This window comes from Sciurus carolinensis, chromosome 11 (assembly GCF_902686445.1).
Source record: "Sciurus carolinensis chromosome 11, mSciCar1.2, whole genome shotgun sequence".
Lineage (NCBI taxonomy): Eukaryota > Metazoa > Chordata > Mammalia > Rodentia > Sciuridae > Sciurus > Sciurus carolinensis.
In genome coordinates, this window is record NC_062223.1 from 91,282,203 (window position 1) to 91,309,964 (window position 27,762).

The following is a 27,762-nucleotide window of genomic DNA, read 5'->3' on the forward strand; positions in this document are numbered from 1 at the left end:
ATTTGACAACCTTTTAAGGCAGACAAGAAGTCAAAGTAATGCCACGATATTGAGTGTTTAAGAAAAGTACATTTTTTTTTTTGCTGAGAACTTACTAGAAATCAGAAATGTTATGAATTAAGAAAAATTTTCTAAAATTGATTTATTGTAAGTATTTTATTCTGATTTACTATATATTTTTCACAAATTCCTCAAGTAATAATGTAGCATTTTGCATTTTTTATCTCTAAGATTATATACCTTAAAATACAATTACCATCTAAGGACAATGAAATCTCTGGATTTTCAGAACCTTTCTAGATTATGAAAGATTCAAGAACTATTACTATTGGAAAGTACATAATGCACGTTTTCAAGGGTTCTCCCAAATCTAAGCTTTTAAACACTTTATTTTAATAATCTTGGGTCGGGAACAGTTTTGATGGTAATGCTATGTACAATTCATGGGATTTCTTTCTGTAACAAAGCACATTTAACAATTCAGGTTAATCAAATATTTAAAACAAAATAATAACCTTTTAAACACAGAAAGACAAAACCAAGTATTCTTTTCCTTTCTTTTTTTTTTTTTTTTTTTTTTTTGACAGCTGTAGGGATTGAATCCAGGGTCTCATTTATGCTAGGCAATCACTACAGCCCAGTCATTCACGTAAGCACTAGCATTTTGACTCCTGCCCTCTCCAAGAATCTCCCATTTATATGAAACAGTAGAAGCCTGCACTCCTTCTTAACTTATTGTAGTTTTCCATTTGCAACTGACATATTGACATGCTGGTATAGGCACATGGGAATCTCAAGTATCTTACTGAACCACATACACAGCCCAGCTCACACCCAGGTAACTAATGTATTCTTTCACAGATCTGGAGGAGGGAATGTCTAAACTTGAAAGTAAGTATGGACTGGAGCTATGCATGGTGGTGCACACCTGTAATCCCAGGTACTCCAAGACTGTAGCAGCAGGATCATAAGTTTGAGGTGAGGCTCAGTAATTTAGTAAGCAATATTTCAAAATAAAAAATTAAAAAGGGCTGTGGACATAGATTAGTGGTAAAGTACCCCTGGGTTCAATCTCCAGTACTAAAAACAAAAAGAAAAAAATAAATGTAGCAATGATAATTTTCTAAAAGGATTCCCAACAAGTTATTAACATTGAAATATCTAAGGAATTTAGTGTCATGGTTATATTATTGAAAGTTTTTTCTATGTCTATGTCTATCCATAGTTTAAAAATGTTTCCAAAATTAAGTCATATTTAGTGATTTTTGTTTTGTTGTGCTACTGGATGTTGGACCCAGGTGAAATCTACTTCTGAGCTGCATTTCCTTCCCTTATTATATTGTTTTGAGACAGGATTGCCTTAGCCAACCTTGAATTGGGAACCCTTGTGCTTATGCAGGCAGAAATACCTCTATGTGTATATTTAACTGTTATTCCTAAATGAGAATTTTGCCACTAATTTTAAAAAATGGAAATTAAATTTAAAAAAACAATCTATTTTGTTTGAATAAGCTCCTCCATAGAAACAAAGTCTTATAACTTTGGTAATGATTGCTCTAAGTGATGTCTGAATTTATTCTGAACAGAAGCTCCAAATCCTTCCTATTGACCCTGGTGAGTGAATCTCACCTTTAGTACACAGGACAGAAAAATTACACAGATATAGACATAGTAAGTACACTGCTCTGTGATTTTTATCTGATTTGACTTGAGTTCATGCACTGGTATCACAATGTATTAATTGTTTTGGTTTAATAGTATATTCTAATGTACATATGTAAGGCTAGAAATTTCTTATAATTTCCCCCTGAATATTCCTTGCTATTTTCATATTTTGTTCTCATGAATGTTAGCATCATCGTAGCTGAATCCTTTTTATATGTAAAACATTGAGTTTTGAGTGTGTAAATAGTTTTATCTCTTTAAAAATTGTTTCTTAACTGATACATTAAAGCATAAAATTGTACATATTAATGGAGTGCTCTGTTGTGTTTTATATATGTGTACATTGTAGAATTTTAAAATCAGGCTATATGTATTTATTTGCTCAAAAAGTTATTCTTGAGACAATACTTTCAAAATTCTTTTCTAGCTTTTTGAAATGTACAGAACATTATTATTGTTCCTAAACATTCTAGTGAGTTATAATTTATAATTATTTTTCTAGGTTAACATTCATTTTCAGATAATAAGGGCAATATTTGCAATTGTTGCACCTCTGCTGTCTTTTCACTACTCAATGTGTGGCATGAATATAAAGAACAATGTTAAGCAACAGCTATGATATGTTCTTGACTTCATTCTGACGTTCAAGCTAAGACTTACTGGATTTTTAAGAATGAAAATCATGCTGATATAAATATTTGAAATAAATTATGACATGTTAAGAAAATGTCTATTTTTATTATTAATCAGTTTTAATATATAATGTTTACTAATTCATTAAATACCTTTTCTCTTATATAAGAGTGATTTTAATGTATTTGGCAGGTTTCTCCACAGAAATAGAACTCGAATACAGGCAGAGAGGGCGCATTATTTTGAGGAACCTATGTAGTTATGGAGGTTGAGAAGTCACATGATCTCCTATATTCAAGGTGGACACTCTGGAAAACTGGTGCTATGATTCAGTCTGAGTTTGAAAGCTGAGAACCAGAGGAGTCAGTAGTGTAAATCACAGTCCAAGGTGAAAAAAAATAGAAAGAGATATCTCAGCTCATGCGATTAGGCAAGAAAAGGTAAAACATTTTATTATTTGCTTTTTGTTATATGCAGTCTCTCAGTGGGGTGGATGATGCTCATTCATTGTGGAAAGGGAAATCTACCCTACTGATTCCACTGATTCAAGTTGACACATAAAGGAAACTTAGTATTATTAGTAAAGGGAATTGAGTTAATGACATGCCTAATATTATTCACTGTCCCATACCAGAAATGAGCTCCCTTGATTATGCAGTTTTAAAATTATGACTAGAGTTTATGCAATTTTTTCAGTCACTCTTATGTTGGTAATATTAATGGTAAAGAGTTATTTGGTTCATGTAATTCTTCCTTGGCAATGATACCACAAAGTACCCAATCATCCACATATTTTCCTTTCTACATTCAGTGATATCTCCTCCCCTCTTCTCCATCAGCACAGTGAATGTACCCAGTTCTCTCAATACACAATCATAATGTGGACCCCAGGAAGAGAATCATAGAGATGCTAAGCTATAGTAGAATTTTTCCTTTTTCGCAAAGCCCTTTAATATTTACTTAAATAGTTGAGGCATGAGCAATAGCAAACTTCACTTTTTTCATATTGAAAGAAAAGAGGATTTTGTATGCTGTCCGCATGATACACCAATTTTTGCATTCTTTTCTGCATTTCGTTAACACTCTGGTGCCTACATCAACTTTTTAAAGGTCGTAAAGACAGGTGGAAGATGGCAAAACATACTTACTCAGATTTATGAGGAAACAACCATTTACTGATTGCCTCTCAAGTACACTGTAGGAGGTTTTATATATTTCACCCAAAATATAAACATAGTTCTGATTATTTTTTCTTAGAAGTACTCCTACTCCAGGATGATTTAATTTAATTTAAATGCTCATTTGCTTTCAGTTCAAACTGGAATCAAACAATAGATTTTTTCCCAAATAACTATGAGGGCAAATATGCCCTCATACATATTTCATTTCAAAGATTTTATACAAGTCTGCACTGTCAGCTCATGGCATTCAAGTTGCTATTTCTCCATTTAAATGTGGGGTTCCTTTGTTCTCATTTCTTGAGTGTCATTTGTCCACTATCAGAACTTCTGCTGCTTCCATCACTTAGTAAAACTGAAGATAGGAATAGATAGTGCTCAGCAATCACATTTCTAAGGAAAAGAGCTGATTTTTGTTTTTAAACAACTAACTTTCAAAAGTGGTAGTTAGCATGATGGTCCATACCTATAATCGCAGCACCTCATGAAACTGAGGCAAGAGGATGAGGATCACAAGTCCAAAGCCAGACTTTGCAACTTAAGGAGGTCATATGTAACTTAGATTCCAAATCAAAAGGACTGGGAACGTGGTTTAGTCTTTAAGTGCCCCGAGGTTCAAGCCCTGGTACTATAAAATAAAATAAAATAAAATAAAATAAAATAAAATAAAATAAAATAAGCAGTTATTTTAAAGCCCCAAACCTATCATTTAAATAAGAAAATGTCCTTGATCACTCACTACATTTTTACTGCTGGAGTGAAGTCGATTTTCTTCATTGTGCCCCATGATACCCAGTTCTCAGTACACTCTCAGGTGGTCAATCTAATATGTCCCTTACCCCTCCTAGCAGCCCTTATTTCTCTGAGCCCATTCTTTCCTTGCTGGGTTGTCTCTCAATTTTCATACCTCTATATACTATGGGCTTGACCAGAGAATTGTTTCTTGGCTATGTGGTCAAACTCTGGCCAGTCACAATACACTGGTTTGGATTTGGGATCCTATCAGTAAAATGCACTAACAAGCCTGTTTGTACAAGTTATCACCCCTCAAAAGCATACTGTGTCACCGTCAGGAAGCACTGTTTAAGGGTTCAGAACCACAAACCCAGAAAGTACCCAAGAAAGAGGACTAAAATGTGTATCTCCTGAGAATACCACATGTGACTACAGAGATATGATGGTAATTGCTCAAAGTTATACAGTTAACCAGAGGGAGAAACTGGAGCCAATTCCAAACATATCCACAATAAAACCAAGGTTAAAGCTAAGAAAACATTAAAAGCAGATCACAATGAAGTCTGGTACCTAGCAGACCATTTGGTATCTCTCCACAGTTTTTTAAACAGAATACAGGCAACCTGTATGATAAGAAATGCTGCTTGATGCGAGAGGCCATTATGTTCTACGAATCTTTATTCTCAGTTCTGAAACTAAATCTGTAGCTTCAGATAATATGATACTATTTGAAAATAAATGGTCCCACACCTGCTCCGCTCCAATCTTTTATTTATTTATTTATTATTTATTTTTGGTACCAGGGATTGAACCCAGGGTACCTAAATGCCGGAGTCCACTGAGCCACATTCCCGGCCCTTTATGCTGTTTGTTCTTAGACAGGTTCTCACTGAGTTGCTCAGCACCTCTCTAAGTTACCGAGAAAGGCATTGAACTTGCAATTCTCCTGCCTTGGTCTTCCAAGGCATTAGGATTAGAAGGGGGCACCATCATGCCCTCTTTCTTCCCAAGAACTTAACTACAAGATAAGACCTCACTCATTCCATGAGATAAATTACTAAAGCTGAAGGAGGATTAAGGAGGTACAGAATGTTGAAAGCAAAACCAGAACAAACATTTTTACAAGTAAATCCTTTTAACTAACTAAATATGACATTTCAGATTAATTTACACAATAGTAACCACTATTTAGTGTCAGTATTGTATCATTTTTAAAAGGATCAATTTGGAAATACTGAGGCAAGCATGCAGAATTCAGAATATAAAAGAATGCAAACCTTGATTGGTCAAATACTCTCATGGGAAGTTGTATTTGAAGATGCTGAATAAAACAAATAAATTAGAACCTGAAAGGAACACTTCAGAGATTAGCAGACCCACTCCCTTCTTTTATAAATGAGGAAAGTGAGCAGACAAGAACTGTTGAAGCTCATATTGAGATATCAGGGTGCACATATATGTAGCTCCTTGTGCTATTTTCGACAATGTATACTTAAAATTCAAGGAGATAAATGCCCAGAACCCATTAAACCAACTAATTTAAACAGAACTTTTCAAGATTAAGACTTTGAATTTCTTACACATCAGTACTAGCTCCAGTCATTTATGCAATACCACAGTACTGTTTTTTTCCTTAACACAGAGGTTAAAAAGGGATCTATATTAACAGGGGTTAACAGAAACTGACATTTTTAAGAGATTAAATAAAAATAAATGATCTCTCAAAGATTTTAATGTTTGGTTTTTACAAATGATGAAATTTTACCCAATTTTCTGATTTATAGTAAAGTGTACTAACATAAAACTGTGATTCTTCGGCTATGTCCTAAAGTTTTTTTTTTTTTTTTTTTGCCATATTCAAACTGAGAACTGGGTGTTTGTAATCTAAGAGATGTTATGTTCTATGTACATTTTAACTGTATGACTTAGCAATAAATTAAACACATATTTTGGCAACTCATAGTGTTTATAAAATGAAAAAAATCACTATTGTAAGCAAAAATAATTGAAATAAGAGCAGAGCACAGGACCAGTGATGCCATCTCTTAAGCCGTGGAGTCTAGCAGTCAGGCTATTGGAGGGGAGGATTTTCTGGGTGAAGAATGGTGACCAGGTACAAGAGGGGTCTGTGTTTTATAGGTTACAATGAAGGTGACTTCATCATTGGAGACTTAAGCAGTACGTGTTGCTTTGGGCAGTCAGGAAATCCATTGTAAAAGTTCTAAACCCAATGTTACTGGGAAGGGATGAAAATCCAGAGCCCTAAGCTCACATTTACTTATTCCCTTGGGGACTCATTGTTACCAGAGCTCACAGTTTGCTTTTCTGCTCCAGGACACATAGTCACTGCGAAGGGGTGAAAGTCCAGAGCACAGTGCTCAGTATTTGCCTCCTCCCTTCAAAACCAATTGTCATCTTTTTCCCTTGGGGATTGTTATTTTTCATATTCTTCATCTATCAAAATACATTTTCACTGGAAAAAATAAATAAATGGATCTATGCAAAGAAAACCTTAACTTTGGTAGATTTCAGTGTAGGACAGTCTATCACAAACATATTTTGCCTTTATTCTCCAGAGTTACTTAATTTCAAATTAAGAAATTCAAATGTAAAGAATTTTAAAAATCTCTTTTTAGATTTTAAAATGTCAACATTTGTTTTTCATTCCACATGGTCTTCAACAAAGTTCTAGCACTTAAAATTCTGTGACTAGTCTTTGGGAGCTTAGTCCCCCAAATCTGGAACACCTGTGGTGGAAGAGTTTGCTGCTACCAAAGGCAGCCCTCCACACACAGCAACTGCATTTGTCAGATTATCCACACCTTGCTCACCATTGCCTTGAGTAGGACCTCTTCAGCAAGTGGTATTTCTTAAAGGAGGAATTTCTGAACAGCTTAGCGTCTTCAAGATCCTGTACCTTAGAAAACTCACTCTCTCCTGGAAAACTTCTGCTCCTTTCTTTTTTTTCGAAGTGTGCTCTTGAAGTTGGGGTTGCTCCACCTCTTGAAATTGAAGTAAATACAGTAGCTGATGATGAGCCCCACATACCCAGGTGGCCAGAGTGTGGCTTGAGCTCATCTCCTCCCCAGGTGCAGGGAGTGCCATTGCCCTGTGGGAAGAGCAGCAGTTGGCCAAGTTCAGAGAGAGTAGAATTTTTAATTTAAAGTGTTTTCTTTACAGTAAAGTTTAAATATTGATTGTCTTTCACTCCTAAGGCTTTACTCTGCTTTAAATAGCATAATCTCTAGTCTCCTGACTTGGCCTTCTAGTCTCTCTTGCTGCTTTCTTATTCTTGGGCATGTGTGTATTTTCTTAGTCCTGAACTCACTATAACTGGTGTTTTAATCTATTATTTTCATACCGAGTCCAAAATTGTTATCTCAATGTGTCAAAAACTCAGAATTCATCCTACTTCTAAACCTGCTCACTTTTTGAGTGTGTTGTGTTCTTCCTTGTTAACTAAGTCCCCAACAGCCCACATCCTTCCCCTTCTTATTCAGTATGTTTCCCTTGCTTTTTCTCCATCAGTAGACAATCATAAATGTGGGGAGCAAGAAGAGTGTTATGGGGCAGCCAAATTCAACTAAAATTTTGACATATTTTCTTTACAGGTAAACATTATCTTTAGGCCTTGCCTATTGTTAATTATAGAATAAATTGGGATGAAGGCTAGTCTAGGAAAAGAAAATAGAATTTGCCAATAAAAGATTTGCTAATACTAACTTTTGTTTATTAGTCCACTCTTTGACTACATTTGTATCATGTACCACCTTCAATGCATTGCATTTTGGATAAAGGGAATATAGTAGTAAATATGACAAATACTGCCCTTCTGATCTTGGAATTTAGAGTCTAGTAGTAACAAGTAACCATGAATTTGAAAAGAGTTTGTGGAATATTATGAGTTGGTATAATATGCTTGGAGTGTGTAATAAGAGGAACTACTCTGTTCTATGTAGGCAGGGATGGCTTCCCTGAAAAACCTTGCAGTAGAGATGTGATGAATGACTAGGACTTGAGGAAAAGATAATCTGTCATGTCAACTAGATCAGACTTTAGAGAAATCTAAGCACCCTTAGATGCTTTCTTTTCTTTAGTAAGCTAAGATATAAGTCATTTCATCCTTTTGCCACAGCTCCGCTCAAATATGTAGATCAAACACTTAGATTGCAATGTGGATGAGCCTTGAAAGTTTTAGATTAAATGATAGAAATAAGACACAAATAGCTACAGATATAATTCCATTTTCATGAAATGTCTAGAATACACAAATACATAAAGAACTAAATAGTTAAGAGATATTCAGGTGCTGGAGAGGGGGAATGAATGGCGAGTTAATGTTATTAAGTATTGAAATTCTTTGAAGGTACTGAAAAATATCCTGAAATCACAAAGTGTTTGTTACACAACTTGTATTTTATTTACAAAATGAAATTTAATATACAAATTTATAAATTTAATGTGGTTATCAAACTTTATGACCATAGTAGTTATACTTCCTTTAGTTAAAGCAGCTCACAAATATCATGTATAGACTTGTAACCTGACATGATAAGGTTTCAAGAACAGTTTCTCAGATATGGGCATTCACCAATGAATTCTTATTTTCTTTCTTTTTTATTTTCTACTGTTTTTCTTTTTTATTTCTCCTATCTTTCTTCTTTTATAACTGATTTATTGATTTATTGATTTATTTTTCCTATTTTCAGTACTGGGGAATGAGTCCAGGGCCTCCCAAATGCTTAGGAAAGTGCTCTAATACTGGCTTACAACCTTCTCACTTCCCCCTTTTAAAAATCTTGCTAAAATGCCCGTACTAGCCTCAAAACTTTAGTCCTCCTGTCTCAGCTTCTCTGTAGCTGGGATTATAGGAATATGACACAATGCCCTTGAAAATCTCACTTTTTATGGGGAACCTAGGCAGAGAAAAGACTTCAGAGGGCAGGTGAAGGAAGAAAGAAACTATACATAGGGAACCTTGGGAAACATCACAGAAGCTCATAGTTGCATTGTCTAGATCCAGAAATATCCCGGAGGCCTTTGTACATAATGATTTAAGGGTCGACAGTTGGTATAGACACTACAGTGGTAGACTCTCTTCAAGGAAAATAGGAGAAAAGTTTCTCACTGTCAAAACTGTCCCTTGCTGGGACTGTGGTTGTGGCTCAGTGGTAGAGTACTTGCCTGGCATGTGTGAGGTCATGGGTTTGATAATCACAACCACATATAAATAAATAAAATAAAAGATATATCTACAACTAAAAAAAATATTTTATAAAGAAAACAAACTCTCACTTCTAAGAACACCCAGTACCCACTGGATGTTTTTGCCACATCCATCTCCCGGTAGTTCTTGCCAGAGATAAAGGCCTAAACACTGTGTGCGATATAATTCTCATGTTCTGGGGCTCTTCTGTTGCATCATCATCTCCAAATATCCTATTTCTAACTTCCTCAGAAAAGCTTATATGGCAATTGGCCCACCCTTGAATGATTTCATTATTCAGTGCACAAAAAAATAAAAATCATATCAGCAAATAACATTTGCATGTCTTGGGGCAAAGGCTGTCTACCCATTGAATCTCTTTATTTGCCCTCATCTAAGGAATGGTAGAAGAACCCAGAGAGTTCAGATTCACTCATGTATGGAAAAGTGTCACTATTACCTCTATAGCTCAAATCAAAGAAAATTGAAGGTATCCTGTGCTCACTGAAGGGGTGATTTAACATATACTTTTTGATGGTTTGTTTCAGGACATACTCAAAAGTCTTTTTTGTTTAGTAGAAAACTCTTCTTGAGTTGTTTGTTTTTGATACCATTGATAAGAAGACATCACTTTGCTATGATTATGCCTGCTGCTGTATCAAACATCAAATAATCTGATGGAAAGCAACTTCTGCACACTTTACTGAAAAGTATCTTCTGCTTATATTATCAGTTCAGAACATGCATTCAATGTACTTGGATTTCAGTTTTCTGCTATCTAGACTTTGTCTCAAGTGGGGTAACAACATGCACGGGTCATGTTCGCAGATCACTCACCTTCCAGTTGTTTTGAAATCCATCTGATGGTATTAAAATTGTGCTATGTATGGCAAACTTAGTCATTTTTTCTTCATTAAAAGGCTTAAAACCTCCCCACATTACCAGAATATACAGAAACAAGTGATTGGACAATGATAGGAGTGAAGGAGTTCATGTTGTTCAGCTGAGCATAGTGCTCTCTGCAGGCAACACTGCCCAGACAAGGATCCTTGTGTCTGAGGATGGACCTTCCTCACCTGGAGCAGCCTCATGTGGGGGTTGTGGCACATCTCAGTCAGCTCCCTGTACATTTCCTTCAACTTTTCTCTATGTTGGACCATTCTGATTTCACTGTCCCTGAGTTCTTGGAAAATCTCCTGTTCCTTTCTGTTCAGTGTTGCCAGTTGAAATCACTCTTCCTCAAGGAGAAATATCATCATCTGTTATTGAGCTGGGATCATGTTCTTCCTTAAAGTCACATATTCCTGCAGAGATATTCATTTAAAAGGATTACATGTCCTTACTCTCAAAAGAAAATGTAAAACTTCAAATATTATTGTCTTAGCATCAAGCAAGTACATCATACACTCCCTGTCTCATGCCTGCAAAGAGTCTTAAATATGTACTAATCTTGTCTCCGGTCCTTTCTCTGTTTCTTGCATCTCTCCTCTTTCATTTGTTTGTTATTTCCACAATTCCACAGTGCTGGGGACTCGAACCCGGGCCTCCAGCATGAGAGGCAGGCACTCTACAAGATGGGCTATATGGCCTGCACTTGCATCTCTCCTCTTTAAACAACACCTCTGAGGGGTCCCAGGAAATCTCCCTATGATGTCTCTTCAGAGTTTTTATTTTCCTCCTCTTCCCCAGCACTAGGTTAATTCAGTACCGGGTTATAGTCAGTGTCTGGGAAGATTTATCCAACCTTCAGTGGTGGACAAGGGATACCAGTCATGCCTCATTCACCCCATATAATAATATTGTTTACATCAGCATATGTTAGCCAGTACATTTGTAATATTACCAGAAATTACTACTTTTTCTGAGAGGAAAACTCTGTCCTTCAATGATGATTCAAATTTAGCTGACAGTATCCTATTAATCTGCATAAAAAAAGAAAACCTTTTCATACTTACCCCAAACGAGTGCTGTTTGCTAACTTCTTCATTTAGATTATTTTGCATCTCCTGAGTCATTTTCCTTAAAGGATCTGTTTTGTTTAGGAGTTTCTCCTGCAAAATAACCATAGGTTTTAGCGATAGGGAAGACAGTCTTGTAGGTTTCATCCTTTGTGTGTTGGAAAACAAGCAGTGGTGGGAGAAAACATTAATCTTGAGCTAAGGAGAGTCTGATTTTTACCTAGCATTCTAATTTAATTCTGATATTTGTGATATCAGAAACCAAAAACTTAAGATTTGAAGGGAGTCTATAAATAATACAGTCCATTTCTTCAGAATACATTTCTTAGTATCCTCATTATGAAAAGGTCCAACTTGCAATAGAAGCAGCCCATATATCTAGTGCTAGCCACCAGCTCTACTGCTGTCCCAATTCCACGTATTTGGACAATATATATATTTTTAACTTCTTTCTTTCAGTACTGGAGATTGAGCCCAAGGCTTCACACATAGTAGGTAAGCATCTACCACTGAGTTATATCCCCAGTCCCTTAAAAAAATAAAAATAGAATGGATTAGTCTCCAACTTGGGATCCTCCTGCCTCAGTTTTCTTAGGGGAGCTTTCAACCTAGCTATGATTATAGTGTCAAACTAGTCAACATTAAAAGGACACATTTACATCTTGAAGTTTACACTGGAATATCACCAACTCATCTGCCTTATTGTCGTGGGTCCTCCTCTTTCTGATCTGGACCCTGCAGCTTCTAAGTTACTTCACAGCCATCACTCACCCTGAACTCCTCTGCCGCCCATTTGACCCTGGACTGTGGCTGTGAACCGCTTGCTCTGGTGATTCAGAGCAGGGCCCACAGAGCAGGCTCTTGTGGACATCGCAGAAGGTCCCCCGTGCCTCCCTGTGTGCGGTGCAGAGCTGCTGTCGGGGCGAGGTGTGGCCTGTCTGGCGAGGGAAGCCAGCTTCTTGAGGACGATGTTGGTGCTGAAGTCTGCCTTGTCTGTTATTTCCCTGCACTCGGGGCAGCACCTTGGCGTTTGGGCTTCATCCCAGCAGAGCCAGAGGCAGGGTCGGCAAAAGCTGTGCCCACAGTCAGTGGTGACAGGATCTAAGAAATAGTTCATGCAAATGGGGCATGTGAGTTCTCTCTGAAATTCTTACAAGGCATGTGAATGCAGGTTTCTGAAAACAAAATATAAAAAGAGAGTAGAAAATCATTCATTAGTCCTCATGAGGGGAATAGCCATGCTTATTTGCTTGGGTTCTATCTAATCTCTCCACTAACTTAGCCCCAATACACTTCTAGACATGGTAAATAAAGCCAAGTTATGTTTATAATATGAGAAAATAAGACAAACATGATTTTTGTTTAGAATAAGCATTGTTCTTAATCATATCTTTATTACTTGGACAAGTTAAAGCTTGAGGCAGAAAGGAAAAGTTGAGATGATTCCAGAGATACTTATATTAGCTGATCAGTCCTAGACATACACAAATGACTTCATGACTCTCTTAATGATTCCATAACTGCACAATCCAGGACAGTACCTGGCTCTGTGTGAACAGTCTACTCCCTCACCTCTACTCCTGGCATTGTGGAGACAATTAAACATTGATTATGTTTCATTCAAGCTGATTTAATTAAGTTAATTGTTATTAATATTGACTTTCAATTCTTAAAACTTTAAACAGTTGTGCTTATTTCCCTCTTTAATACCAAAACTTCTCAAGAGGTAAAATGCAAAAATTATGTCTTGTTTGCAAAAAGCATTTACCTAGAGTACAGAGATCATCCAAGAGACAGTTTCCCATTCTGAAAGAGTGAATATTCAATCAATAGGGATGAGCAGCAGCCATTCAATGATCATGTAAAACAAGCAACAAAAAATGAAGCCCTAGGTTTTCTACTCTACACTAGAGAATCCAGAGATGCATTTAATGCAAACATAACCATTAATATATCTTCATTCCTTATATTTCCATAGTGACCAGTGTCACTTCTTAGGAACACTTATTAGTTGTTTGCATTAATTATTAATTTCTATTTACTGTTTTTTTCTTTTCTGAGGGTTGTACCTGGGATTGAACTCAGGGGCACTTAACCACTGAGCCATTCCCCAGCCCTTTTTTTGTATTTTTTTTTTTTTTTTAAATCTAGAGACGGGGTCTCACTGAATTCCGGAGGCTGGCTTTGAACTTGAAATCTTCCTGCCTCAGTTACCTCAGCTGCTGGGATTATGGACATGTACCACCATGCCTGGCGTTTGTATTTATTTTGAACACTTTTCAAATATAGTCTGAAAATTGAAGGTTTTAAAGGGACATCAAAAAAGAACCTTAACAACAAGGGTCTTCAAATAATTCAATTTCATTTTGATTTGCAAAAAACTATTACATGCATACATGCATATTGTATTGAACATTTTAGGTACATGATAGGTTCTGTGGTTGTATAAGACCATGGAAGCCAGGTGTGTTGGACTTGCCTTTAATCTTACCAAATCTGGAAACTGAAGCAGGAGGATTGCAAGTTCAAGGCTCTTGAATACTCATTCCTGGTTGTAGCTCAAAGTAAACTCACACCACTGGGTAAAGATTATCTGATTTTAGCTGGGCACGGTAGTGCACAGCTGTAATCCTTGCAACTTGAGAGGCTGTGACAAGAAGGTCACAAGTTTGAGGCTAGCCTCAGCAAACAGTGAGGCCCTCAGCAACTTAATGAGACCCTCTTTCAAAATAAAAAATAAGAAGAATTGGGGACGTAGCTCAGTGGTAAAGCACCCCTGTGTTTAATCCTCAGTACAAAACAATGAATGCATAAGTAAATAAATAAATAAATATGCAGAAACAAGCATATTTTAGGGCATATTACAATACATGAAGTAATAAAAATAATCACATGACATAACAAATTCACATATTACAAATGCTCTAGTTATAGGTACTTTTAATATTGTCATTTTGCATACCTTAGAACTACTTGTAGCTGACTGTGTGAAAAATATTTTTAAGGGAAAGTAAACATGAATATCTTTGCTCTAACAACTCACCTACGTTGAGCTGTCCCTCAACGGGAAACTCAGGAAGATCAGCAGAATCTCTCTGCTCCCCAAACCAACATTCTCCCAGCCTTCTATGAGAGGATGTCTTCTCTGAACAAGGGAATTTTTCAATGATTAGACTCTCCTAAGGAGCACACCCACTTGTTGAAATTGACTATTCTCTTCAGAAAGAAGTGGAAATGGCTGTGAGGTGATGAGTAAATGGTTAGGTTTAGAAAGTGGAGAAAACAACATTTGTTTTTTCTTTCACCTTTTTTTATTTGGTTTTGTTTCTTCTTGTGTTTTGCTTTTTTTGGTTGTTTTGGAGTTTTTTTGGGGGGGATGTTATTTTTTGTTTTGTTTTGTTTGTTTTGTTTTGTTGGTACTGGGAATTAAACTCAGGATCATTTAAGTACTAAGCTACATACCTGGCCCTTTTAATATTTTATTTTGAGACAAGGTCTTGTAAAGTGGCTTAGGGCTTCACTAACTTTCTAAGGCTGGCCTCAAACTTGGGATCCTCCTAACTCAGCTGCCACAAATCACTGGGATTACAGGCATGCACCACAGCACCCAAAGAGAATATTTTTAATTTGGGATGCTTTTCATTGTAATGAGAGACCATTGTCCTTTTAATCTGCAATTTTCTCAATATTGTGAATAATAAATCAAAATATGGTATTTCATGCTTATTAACAGCAGTCGCTAGTTATCAAGAAGCAGCCAAGCATAGTACAGAAAGTTTCTATTCTCATGAAAGCTACAGTCCAATTGGGCAGCCAGAAATTGAAAAACACGATAAATAAGAAATAATCATTTCATTTATTTTAGTTGAGTGTTAAGGAAAAATACTGAGTTCTGTGAGAATAGCAAAACAGGCTGGTGTTAGTACTCATGGGTATGAACTTCAGAGTCTTAACTCCAACCTCAGAAGCTACTTCATTGACAGTTACTGGCCTAGTGCACTATCTACAGCCCGCTGATGACTGAAGAACTCCTGCACCCAGCAAATAGCCTGTGGTCTTGGCTACCTCTGTAGTTGTGCCATCAAGGAATACTGGCCAGTACCTCAAGCAGCATCGCACCTGAAGCTACTGGGCATCCTACCTAATTTCATTTGCAAAACATTCCTCAACCTGGGAAAATTACTGGCTTACTAACAACATCAAAACAAAATAAATATTGTGCTTTTATTCTGGAAATGCACTTATTCTGTAAATATATACATTTATTCTGTAAATATATCATTCTATATTTTGGACAGGAAAAGAGGGGATCATGTCCCCACACCACCCAAATAGAAAGTCTCACAGGTAAGAAAATAAATATATGTGCATTTCCTCTAATTCTCAGGTTATTTTGAATGATGTTTCAACAGAGGGCATTTTTCACAATCATTAAAAGGAAATGGGCCTGATTTCAGTGATATTTTCCCTATTGTCTATTCAAAGAGTAAGCTATAGACTTGTACTAGAGTCATCATTTAATCAAGCATATTAACCTATGGACAGCTAACTGAAAATAACAACACATAAATAGGAAGTAGTTTGCCTTGTACTAAATTCATAAATGTCAAGACTGCTATTTTTCTGATTAATGTCTTTAGAAGAAGGGGTCACATGCCTGACTGCATGTTCCTTTTGCTGAGTGCAGCAACGGGGGAAACAAAGTAACATGGAGTAAAGTGAGGTTGGTCAGCTGCCATGCAGGTCTCCTTCCAAAGGAATGTGAAAAACAATATATTTACATCTTTAAGGTTAATTTTATTATGAAAACAAAAAATATTTACATTCTCCTAAGTATGTTATGTTTTACACGACACAAGGAGAGAAATTAATGAAGCAAGATTTTATACTTGCTAAATGCTGTCTAATGAATTCTTTTTATTTCTTAGAACTGGAATTGTTGGACTTAGGACCACGTAGATCTTAAGGATTTTAAGCCACATTTTTTAAAATATCCTTGATTAAAATCATATAAACATGTCTAATAGCATATGAAGGTACTCACTCCATATTGTTATAATATTGGATGCTATCATGTCTTAATAATTTCTAATTTCATAGTTCAATAATGCTAATTTGCTTTCCAGAGAAATTTAATGCCTTTTCAACACTGTACTAAAATCTCCTAATTTTTAATAAGTGAACATGCTGAAATTACTCAAATATTGTATTAAATACATAAATTTATAATATTTATCACATTATTTTAATAATTGTATAGTTGAACAAATAGCATAGACAAAATATTAAAATTAATTATAATGGCATTCACCTAAAAACTTTTATTAGAGTTTTATGGGAGATATGCATCTTATTAAAATAGTTTTTCTTCTGTTGAGAACAGGGTGGTAGCTGTGCTGCTAACTGTCTCAATCACCCAGATGCAGGCAATACAGGACAAACAGGACTGCTGGGCCCCTGTGCTTACCAAGGTTGTTAAGAGATATTTGTCTGAGGAATGTGCAGTTGCCTGGAAACCTTATCTATCAAGGACAGGGGTGCTTAGCCCCGAATCATCTCCTGCATAGTTCACCCCTTCCCTCCTCCCTTCTTCCACTAGGACCGTTCAGTTCTGGCGGGACCCAATGAGAATCAAATAGATTGGCAGGACCCAACCAGAGGAGGACTAATGTTTAGCTGTTCAAATGTTAACCAATTAAAAAAACACTGTAAAACTGCTTGCCTTTCATTATAAAAGCCCTGCTAACGAGGGCTCGGGGCCTCTTAGCGTCACCGGTTTTCGAGGGCACGGAGGACCAGGCTCGAGCTTGCTAATAAATGACTCTTTGTTGCTTGCATTGATCGTGGTCTCTGGTGGTCTTTGTGGGGTCTCAAGCTTTTGGGCACAACACTTCTTTTATAAGTAGCTTATTCTTTTTTTAGCATTTAATCTTATTACCAAATAAACCATAATACATTAAAAAAAAAAGAATAAAAAGAATCACAGCAAGTTATTACTGTGGTTTACTCTAGGGCTTTCAGTCTTCCAGGGTTTCTGTACATAGGTGTTGCTATATCCATTCCAATCCATGATTATATTAAATCCACAATTTAAGTCAGATTTATTACTGATTTATACAGTCCATTAATTTAGTCTTTTATCATTTATATCCTGTTGTTAGACTGTTCCATGAATTACTCCTTTGAATTCAGATATACTTCAACATTATTTTTCAAATTATCATTTGTTTCCATCAAGAAATCCTTCTGAGTCATTTGAGTTTGATCAAATTGTGCTTTTAACCAAATCATCTGGAATTAAAAAAATCTATTACTTATTTCTCTTTCCCAAGCTCAGATTTAATTGATCCAGAATGACAGGCATTTGACCATCTATGGCTCCTTCTCCTAAAGCCCCCAAATTAATCATATTTTGATCTCAAATGCCACTTAATCTCTAGAGTTTGTAGTAATTGATCAGAGCTGATGGAATTTAAGAAGCACCCACAGGGTAAAGATGACATCAAATCCTAGACCCTAGTGAAGAGAAGGCAGAAATTTCTAAGGAAAGAAAGGACACATACTCAAGAATAATGTTCAAATATGGTCAGAGGTGGGGCATGGCATTGGAGTTGAATATGGGACCCCTGAAACAGACAGGAATAGCTATTTGGGTGTGGCTTGTGTAAAGGTCAATTACAAGATTAAGTCATCACTAGAGGCAATTTGTAGTGAACTACTTATGGAAATTAGGAAAGAAATAATCCAATCAATGCGGAGAGGCATGCCCCTCCCTGGTACTGTTTTGTGATCTGATTAGGGCGGGGCTGCCAGCATCTGGATATAAAAGGGTCCTTAAAAATAAGAGGGTTTCTTTTCAGAGGCATTTCGAGTTGGCTGGAATTGGAGATCTGAAAGTTTCAACTGCTGTCCAGAGAACCCAGAGAGCCCAGAAAACACAGAATCACTTACTGGATTTGTTGTCTTTTCCTGTAAGTTTGTCGAGATTGATTTTAGTGTCTTCAGGTGAGTACAGAATTCTGTGGATATGAGCTTCTATTTCTTTAACTAAAATTTTCAAAAGAAAAAAAAGAGAGAATGTTATTTTAAACATCTTTTCCAGGTCAATGACAATGTGTGTAAGTAACAAAAAAATTAATTATTTTCAGTTTTCTCCTAAAATATAAAATATTAATTTCTATTATTGCTTTGAATTTTATAGGTTTCATAGGATTTTTGAAGTTTATGGTGTCATGTGTAGAAATAGCCTGAATTTCTGCAGGGGTTGCTCTTGAAAAAACATTTTGTCGAAGGCAGAAAGTAGCTTCAGAAACTTCAGTTTGTATTCTTGGTCTTTAATTGTAATTTGTAACCATCTAAACATTGGGGTGGCTAAGGAAAGGCGAGAATGAGTAACACAATAAAGTATTGAAGTGAGGATTTCTGAATTCTCTCTGATCTACAAATCAGGAGTTAGTTAACTTCATCTTGCTAATGATATTGTTAGGGTCCCCTCTATTAAGTATCTTGTATCACATGTGTTAGATTTATTTCTTATTTTCTAGATTAATAATGGGTATTTTTCATCTTTTAAATTTACTGTACTTTATCATTCTTCAATCTTCTGAAGTTTTCATTTTTGCTTCTTTTAAAAATCAAAGATCCCTTTTACTCTCTGAATGTTCCTTTTAGGAATTTCTTCCGATTTTTAATACACATAAATTTTGCCATCTCCATCAATTTGGCACATTTTATAGGCTCTTTCAGTTTCCTTGATTTCCACATCTATGCTGTGAGGAAATGATAGCAAATACACCTGGCAGAGACATAAAGATGAACTTGACAAAATGAGAGTAAAACACTGTTAGGGTGCCGGGATCATCAAAGTGCCAATGGGAACACCACCACATTTAGTGGCTCCCTGTGTGTCATAACACTGGAAACCTGGAAGGAGAACAGTCCTTCTTCATTGGAATCATAGTCCAAATATTTCACATCATATAGTGACAGTAGATTATATTTAATTTATAATTTTTCTTAGATTGTGTGTTATTTATTTTTAGTCATAAAAGATTTCAAAAATGTTGGAGGTTTAAGATTGTGATCTCTTCTCCTATGACTTTTGAGTTAAGGCCATACCCCACAATAAACAAATAGATTTATTTATGAATATTGTCACTCTTTGTTTTGTTTTGTTTTTTGGGTACCAGGGATTGAACTCAGGGGCACTTGATCCTGAGTCACTTCCCCAGCCTTATTTTGTATTTTATTTAGAGACAGGGTCTAACTGAGTTGCTTAGCATCTCACTTTTGCTGAGGCTGGTTTTGAATTCGTGATCCTTCTGCGTCAGCTTCCGGAGCTGCCGGGATTACAGACCTGTGCCACTGTGCCCGACCATTTTTGTTTTTTCATATGAGAAAAACTTCTCTTTATTATTTACTCTATTGCTTTAATAAGCTTGTTTTTCCTTTTCTAAGGACATTAAAAAATTGTACTTTTGTATTTTTAAAATTAAAACTTTAGTGACTTTAAAGTTTATTGGGATTGTAATTATTAGGGTAGCCACCAAGTAGGGTTGTGAGGAAAATAACATTGTAACTTTAAAAATATTATGTTGTTCAGAGTTTGTAACTAGGCAGAAATTAATTTAATCCTCAAGAAGATTAAAAAAAAAAAAAAAAACCCAAACCCTAGTTTCTCTCATTTCTTTGCCTTGCACAAAACCTAGATCAGTTTAATTTGTGTGGATTTTTGTTTGGTTTAGTTGGTTCCTTTGAGTGTTTTTGTTGATTGGTTTGTTTCATTTAACTTTTAAAGAGTTGAGCTTCTGTGTCCTGCTCTCTAAGGGTCCTCTATCAAACTTTCTTGTGACCTTCTCATACTTCATTGGCCTAAGTAGAGTTTTTCCTCTACTCCTGCATCCACTTGCTAGTTATTGGAAAGAGGAATGGGGACAATTATGATTCTCTGTAGAGCATTTATGACCCATGTCCCATACCCACATCCAGAAGTTCGATACGCAAGCAAATTTCTATTCGGGTGGGAGCGGGAACTCAGTGTGGAATGAATGTGAGTCATCTAGTCAGAATAATATCTGATATAAAGCTCAAGGCTCTCCTTGTGCATCACTTATTCTTTTGTATCATAGAATGAAGTTTATCCTGCTTTAATAAGAACTTTTAAGAAAATAAAATGTACTTATTACTCCCCATGCATGGGTCTTCACAAGCCTTTTGCCAAAGTAAGCCCAGAAATGATCTGTTTGTTCTTCCTCAGAAACATGGATTCCAGAATCATGCAAACCTTCCAGAAGGAAATCACCTGCCCTATCTGCATGAAGTACTTCATAGACCCAGTCACCTTAGACTGTGGGCACAGCTTTTGTAGGCCCTGTCTCTACCTTGGCTGGCATGACATCCTAGTTCTTGCTCCCTGCTATGTATGCAAGGAAATGGTAGAGAAGAGAGACTTTAAAACCAATGTCCGTATGAAGAAACTGGCATCCCTTGCCAGAAAAGCCACTGTTTGGCAGTTCTTGAGCTCTGAGGAACACATGTGTGGGGCTCATAAGGAGATGAAAAAAATCTTCTGTGAAGAAGACAAGAGCCTGCTCTGTTTCCTCTGTTCTAAATCCCAGGAGCATGAAGCTCACAGACACTGGCAAATCGAATGTGCTGCTGAACAGCACAGGGTAAGTTATGCCTCTGAAGATCCATGTCTGTAAAAAGCAAAGAAAATCAACATGACTCTGTTTCCTTAGGGAATGGATGACTCCCTCTATGTTTCCCATTCAGAATCTCTTTGGGTTCCAAGTCTCAGGCTTCCCAGATTTGACAAACCTCTGAAGGGAAAAAATGAAACTTAATGACCCTGTTATTTTTAGTGGGGTAAATTTATGTCTCATCCTGGCCCTTCCCTATGTGAAAGTCTGAATGGTAAACTATTTTTTCACTGTTTCTCCAATGCATGGTTCTTTTACAGGAGAATCTGCTGAGGAAAATGCACTCCATATGGGAAAAATATTGTGAAAGTCACAGAAATCTGATTATGGAAATGATGACTATGGATTCATGGGAGGTTAGTGCTATGCTTCTGCCTTCAACATGAACTTAGGGGGACATATATGCAATGCTCAAAGTAGGAAATTGATCTGAAATTCTAGTGTCCTCTAGGATTGAACAAGAGAAAGGCGTCAGTAGAAAAAATGTTTCCTCTGTTCCCTTATAGAGTAGTATGGTCCTTACCTAGGATTTCTAGCTGAGATATAGATATCATTAAAATCATTCTGTTTTAATCCAGGGAAAGCAACACTTAGTACTTACACAACAACAACAAGAAACTGGGCCATCTTGGAGTGTCATATATGCTGGGATCTTGTAAATAGCAGGCATAAGTGGCATTTAGTAATCACTAAAAGTTCAAAGACTTCCAAAGGTGGGTAAGCTGGATGCTAGACAATTAGTTATCAGAAATGGGTGGAAATTTTCAGAGAGAGGGATAAATAGTTCAAATCTAAGGACAGCCTAAAATCAGCACAAACAATATTGAATAACATACTCTAAAGTATGAAGGGGAAATATGAGTGATAGTTTTATGTCTTGAGGAATACTTAGACATATACTTGAGAATAACTTTTAAATAATTCATTTTCTCTTTGTGGATGTTTATCTTGGGGTGTGATAATTTGAATAAAAATTTATTTAAAATTGTTTCATGAACACTTAGTCTATGACAAATAATAACCTAGAAAATGTTGCAGTAAAAAAGGCTGTAAATATCTCTTCTTGGAAAGGTCAGGATCCAAATCAGAAAGGAAAATGGCCAGCACATAAATAAGTGAAATACATAACAAAATAGATTTTTTTAAGAATACTTAAGCAGGAATATTGAAAAGAAGTACAATAGAGTACAGACTGTGGATGAGGTTTAAGTTTTTAATAGCTTGCAAAGAAAATGCCTCACTGAAAAATTAAGAGATTAAGTCCTGAAGAGGAAGGCAACCAAGAAGGTCTATATAGAAAGCAGCACATACCAAAGAATCACACTTGGGTGTTTGGGAAAGGGGTTGCTGAAGAGTCATATTAATGTCGATGTCACAGATAGGAATGACTTTGGAGAAGAATTGAAGGAAATGATATCAGAGAGAGAAATCCTAAAGGGACAGATGTTAAATCACACTGCAATAGGATATGTTTAGTTGGGTAAAGTGTGTGGAAATAAGTATTGTAGTCTGCAGTCACAGTATGTAGGATTTAAGTAACTTGCCTCCAACTCAGAAAAGGACCAAGTAATAGATTTCAATCCAGTCTCTGTAGTCTAAAGTCCTTAAGTATGAACTGGGTTATATTTCCCTATATATGGGTTGGAAGGGATGAATCCAGTTTAATTTTTGTCTTTGCAATTGTTTTAGAAAACTCTTTATCATGAATTTAGTGAATATAACTTGTTGGATAAAACTGTTGACCCTGATACAGAGACATGGTGGTGCAGTTCTGTAATCCCAGTTATTTGGGAGGATAAGCCAGGAGGATTATGATTTTGAGTTGAGCCTCAGCAACTTAATGAGATTCTGTCTCCAAATAAGTAGAAATGGGCCAGAGATATTTTTAAAAAGGAAATGAATAAAAGTTTGTGGATTCTGAAAATTGACAAGACTAAGTCTTAGATATAATTGTTAATGAGATAAACAAGAATCAGGAGTTTATTTTATTTTATTTTGAATTTGTCCTTTTTAAATATACATGATAGTAGAATATGTTCTGACATATTATGCATGCATGGAGTATAACTTATTCTAATTAGAAGTCCTTTCTTGTGGATGTACATGACATGGAGTTTCATTGTTCATATATGAACATTGCAAAGTTATGTCCAAGAATCAGAGAGTTTCAATAGGAGTAGGATAATTACATTCATATTTTGATGAGTTTAATTTCACTGCAGGATTACATCAATTTAAGAGGAGAAGCGATCAGAGCTGAATATGAGAAACTGCCTGAGTTTTTCCATGAGGAAAAATGCTATCATTTAGAAAGACTGAAAAAGGAGGGCGATGAAATTTTTCAGCAACTCCAAGAAAGTAAAACCAGAATGGCTCTTGTAAAAAAGATGTTAAGAGGAATGTATGAGGAGCTGAAGGAAATATGCCATAGACCAGACATGGAGTTACTCCAGGTAACTACTAATACACGGGGGTGTGGGACATGAATGTATAGCTGTTGTGTTTCAACACTGAAATCCACTTCCCCTTTTGCTTCCAGTTTGGTTCTATATTGCCTCACAACTGCAGTTATTTGCTAAGGAGGCCACAACTTCCAAGGAATTCTAAAAACCAAGGATTCCACCTATGTTATCTGTAAGGGATGACAATATATGGAATGACTAAGCGATATTCCCCATGTAAAAATCAACAATATATTTTGGCCTTTTAGAAATTCACAAAATAGTGAGCTGAACATGGGTATTCAGGCTAATTCATGGACATGTCAAGATGGGGAGATTCCAGGAATATGGACCTGTACTGCTATCTCTTGGACGTAGGGCCTGGGAACAATGACTGGGATCTTATTTATGGTTGCAGCACAGCCCAGTCTCCATGGCCTCTCCCCTTCCACTCACACAGAATGTTGAAGAATCAGAATTTACCTGAACTGTGTAATGGACTGTTCTCTTTTTATTAGAGAGGAAGTGGGAAATGCTTCCCAATAAGGAAGACACAATTTCTGGAGCTATATAAAAAATCTAACACTGGACCCAATGGTAGAGGGATCTTGTGAAAATCACTCACACTCTCCTTTTGTCTTTTCACAGGCCTATGGAGACACGGTGCACAGGTGAGTGTTTACCTGCATTCCAGCAGATGCTTTTGCAGTTGCTACAGTATTAGGCAGGACTACTACAGAGCATGATTCATTGGGATATTGAGTCACTATTGTCATTGATCTACTTTTTCCCTTTCGCCCTACTGTTGATGTCTCTTTTGGTTCTCATACTCAGTGATTTTGGGGGCAGGTTTCATAAAAATGTGGCAAAAGACAGGCTATTTAAAAATCCTTCCATCCCTGGTTTCCTTTTCAGTTCAGAAAAACCTATGCAGAAGAAAGAGAAATTCTAAGTTTTCTCAAGGGTGAGAAAGTCAAACACCTCACAGAGCTACCAGTGGAAATGGGGGCTAACAGGGTTGATAGAGTGCTCCAGTGTGAGAAAACCCTCGAGATTTGTTAATTTTGTATGTATCAGTTGACAGTTTTAAATGATAGCTGAAAGAAACTCAAAGTGTAAGAACCATGTGGGTCTTCCAGGGTAGCTCAGCTCCAGGAAGCAAATATTCTTGCCTAGGATGCTTCACAAACTCTCCCTGCGAAGGCGGCAACAGACAGTTATAGGTTTTAGAGACATTTTTATCTGTAGATAGGGAGATTTCAGTGCAGGCTGGTAAATGGATACCAGATTTGCACTCTTAAATATTCTCAAAAACACAGAAAACTAAGCGTGCTTGCAGAATTAGAGCAATACTAGGAGGAATTAAAGTGGATTCCAACAGCACTTAAGGTATATTTGAATATTTAGGAATTATGAATAAGAATTAATTGCACAGCGATCATTTCAGTATTTCAAAATCTGTGTGTTGCAAGAATTCTTATAAAGTGTCTTATCCAGAAGAATTATGATTTTTATGACTGTACATATGTTAACTACATCTTCCTTCTTGCAGGATTGAATCCATGCAGCTGTACGTAGCCCAGCCTCTGAATCCAGAACTCAGTGTGGGGCCCATCACTGGACTAATCGACAGGCTTAACTGTTTCCGAAGCAAGGGTAAGCCCATTGACAGTATTCTCATAATCTATTATTTGTTGTTAGGAACACATGGGTAGTATTTCCCTTTTATTAAATATTTTACTTATTTTCAGAAATAAGTAAATAATATGACTGCAAATCTTTGAATATGTCTCTATAGTCAGATTTACAACATAAACAGTGAAAGATAAAACACTTAAATATAATCCAGGTTCATATTTACTTTGGTCTATATAACACAAGTGATTTAGAAATTAGAAATTTTAATAACAGGAGCTATACTCAGATTTAAGCTTCATTATTCAATTTTACATATAAAATTATGCAGTTATTCAGTATGCTTAATTTTGAAAAAAAAAAATAAATTTTGGTACTGGCACTTTAACCTGGGACCTCTCACATATTAGGCAAGCACCCCACCACTGAGCCAGATCTGCAAAATTCCCCCTTTTATTTTGAAACCGGATCTCACTATTTTGCCCAAACTGCACTTGAACTTTTGTTCTGCTTGCCTCGGTCTCCCAAAAAACTGGGATTATGTCCATGAATTACCACACCCTGCTTAATTTTGAATTATTAGGAGAAGTTTTTTGGGGATAAATAGTTTAGTAGAACTTTGTATGGTTTTTCATGGGTATATATGATTCCTATAACATAAAATTTTGAACTGATATGTAAAGATTAAGAGAAGAAATCATCTTTATCAACAAGAAGGAAAATAAAAAGGATAAATTTTGGATTGTTCAATATAAAAAGCTACATGTTAAATCCCCAAAATGCAGGGCAGGGCAGAGCATGCACAAAGTATCAGAGGGATAGTGAGGATTTTGCATAAATTAATTTAAAATGACCCTTTCTAGAATGTAAATAGATTTTCATCCAGTTGTCTAGAGAAGCTTAAAAAGGGGGAGATCTTCACATCTCATTCAAAATAACGATACCACTTTTTAGAAATGGAAATATTTTTCTGACACTGATATTTGATGCCTGAAGAGGGTTTGGGGCACACTCTCTGTAACATTTTTGAAATAAAAATTAAATACACAAATATTGGTCTCATATTTGATTCAATATTTGAATTTTCAAATTTTCAACCAATTTCCATATCTGTGGTAAGAAATTTGTTTTTTCTGTAGATTTATTATTCATGCCCATAATTTATTAGATGATACAACCAAAATCATCATTTTTGCTATAACTTCACATTTCCCAGTAAAGACATTTCTTCACAGGACGACTTTTTCTGAGAACTCTAACTTCTCATTATGTTTACATATATGTCTATTTTTGTTTTACAGTGGATATTACTCTGTATCCTGAAAGAGCCCACAGTCATGTCTTCCTACATGGAGAGTTGAGAAGTGTGCTTGTTGGATGTGATCCTCAAGGTGCCTCCTGGAACACTCCAACATCAGAATGTTTTCTTGCCTGGGGTGCTCAGACTTTTACCAATGGCAGATATTACTGGGAACTGGATGTGGGAGACTCTTGGAATTGGGCTTTGGGAATCTGTAATGATGATTGGAAAGAGAATAGGGAAGACAAGATGCATGATGTGGAGGGACTTTTTCTTCTTGGATGTGTTAAGGAGGGTACCCGTTACACTCTATTTACCACCTCCCCGCTTGTACTTCATTATCTACCAAGGCCCATTGGCCAAATAGGAGTATTCCTGGATTGCGAAGGTAGAACCGTGAGCTTTATCAACGTTGCTCAAAGTTCTCTGATACACAGTATTCCTCACTGTTCCTTCTCTCCCCGTCTAAAGTCTGTCTTTTGCTGTAGTCACTTCTGACCAGACATAATAAGGACTCTGCCCCTATGCAACGGGAATTCTAAAGTCTAAGGAAGTCCTCTTCCTTGTGTCTTATCAAACATGACAAACAGGTTATATTTTATTAACTTTAGGTTCATTCTAATGTGGTAAAAATCTATTTCCTGTGTTATTAATTATGGTGATAATATTGGAAGTCCATATGCTCTTAAAATTTGTTTTTCTAAATTTACTCATTTTCAGAATATAATCAACCATGATACATGAAGGAGAACATATACTCCGGTTTTACATTATTTCTGAACTGTCACAAAATGAAAGAATAAAAGGTTGACTGAATGAAGTTAAAATTCAATATAAGAAAACATGTCTCTTTCTCTTCCCAAACAAGCATGACCATAAAGACTCAATCGTAATAACAGAATTTTCTCCTTTCTTTTTATCTAACTATAATCTACCTATATTGGTCCTTTTCTGTTGTTTTAACACAATACCTGAATCTGGGTAAATTGTAAAGAATAGTTTCTGGTGAGAGTTTCAATCTGAATCTGCTCATGGCAGAGAAGCTGAAAGAGAAAGGGTACAGTGCAGAAGGTCTGAACACATGGGTGGCAGCCTTCATAACACCCACTTTCTCAAAAATAACTCATTCTCCAAGGGCCCAGAAATCACTCTTTCATTCAGGGTCAGTCCCAGGAGAAAGGCATTGATCCTCTTTAATGACTTAAAGGTCCAATCTCTAAACACCACTGCTCTAAGGAGTTACACTTCAACTTGAGTTTTGTTGGGGACAACCGCTACTCAAACCATAGTACTATAAATCCACTCTGTTC

At 36.2% G+C, this 27,762-nt stretch overlaps 1 protein-coding gene across 1 annotated transcript; it reads left to right on the plus strand.

Moving 5' to 3' along the window:
* The first annotated feature begins 20,635 nt into the window (after window positions 1-20,635).
* Window positions 20,636-26,950, plus strand: LOC124960288 (tripartite motif-containing protein 51-like). Its single transcript, XM_047519000.1, has 6 exons — window positions 20,636-21,046; window positions 21,337-21,432; window positions 23,299-23,529; window positions 24,166-24,188; window positions 25,070-25,167; window positions 26,454-26,950. Exons 1-6 carry the CDS (start codon window positions 20,636-20,638, stop codon window positions 26,948-26,950), a joined length of 1,356 nt encoding a protein of 451 aa, XP_047374956.1.
* The last annotated feature ends 812 nt before the right edge of the window (window positions 26,951-27,762 follow it).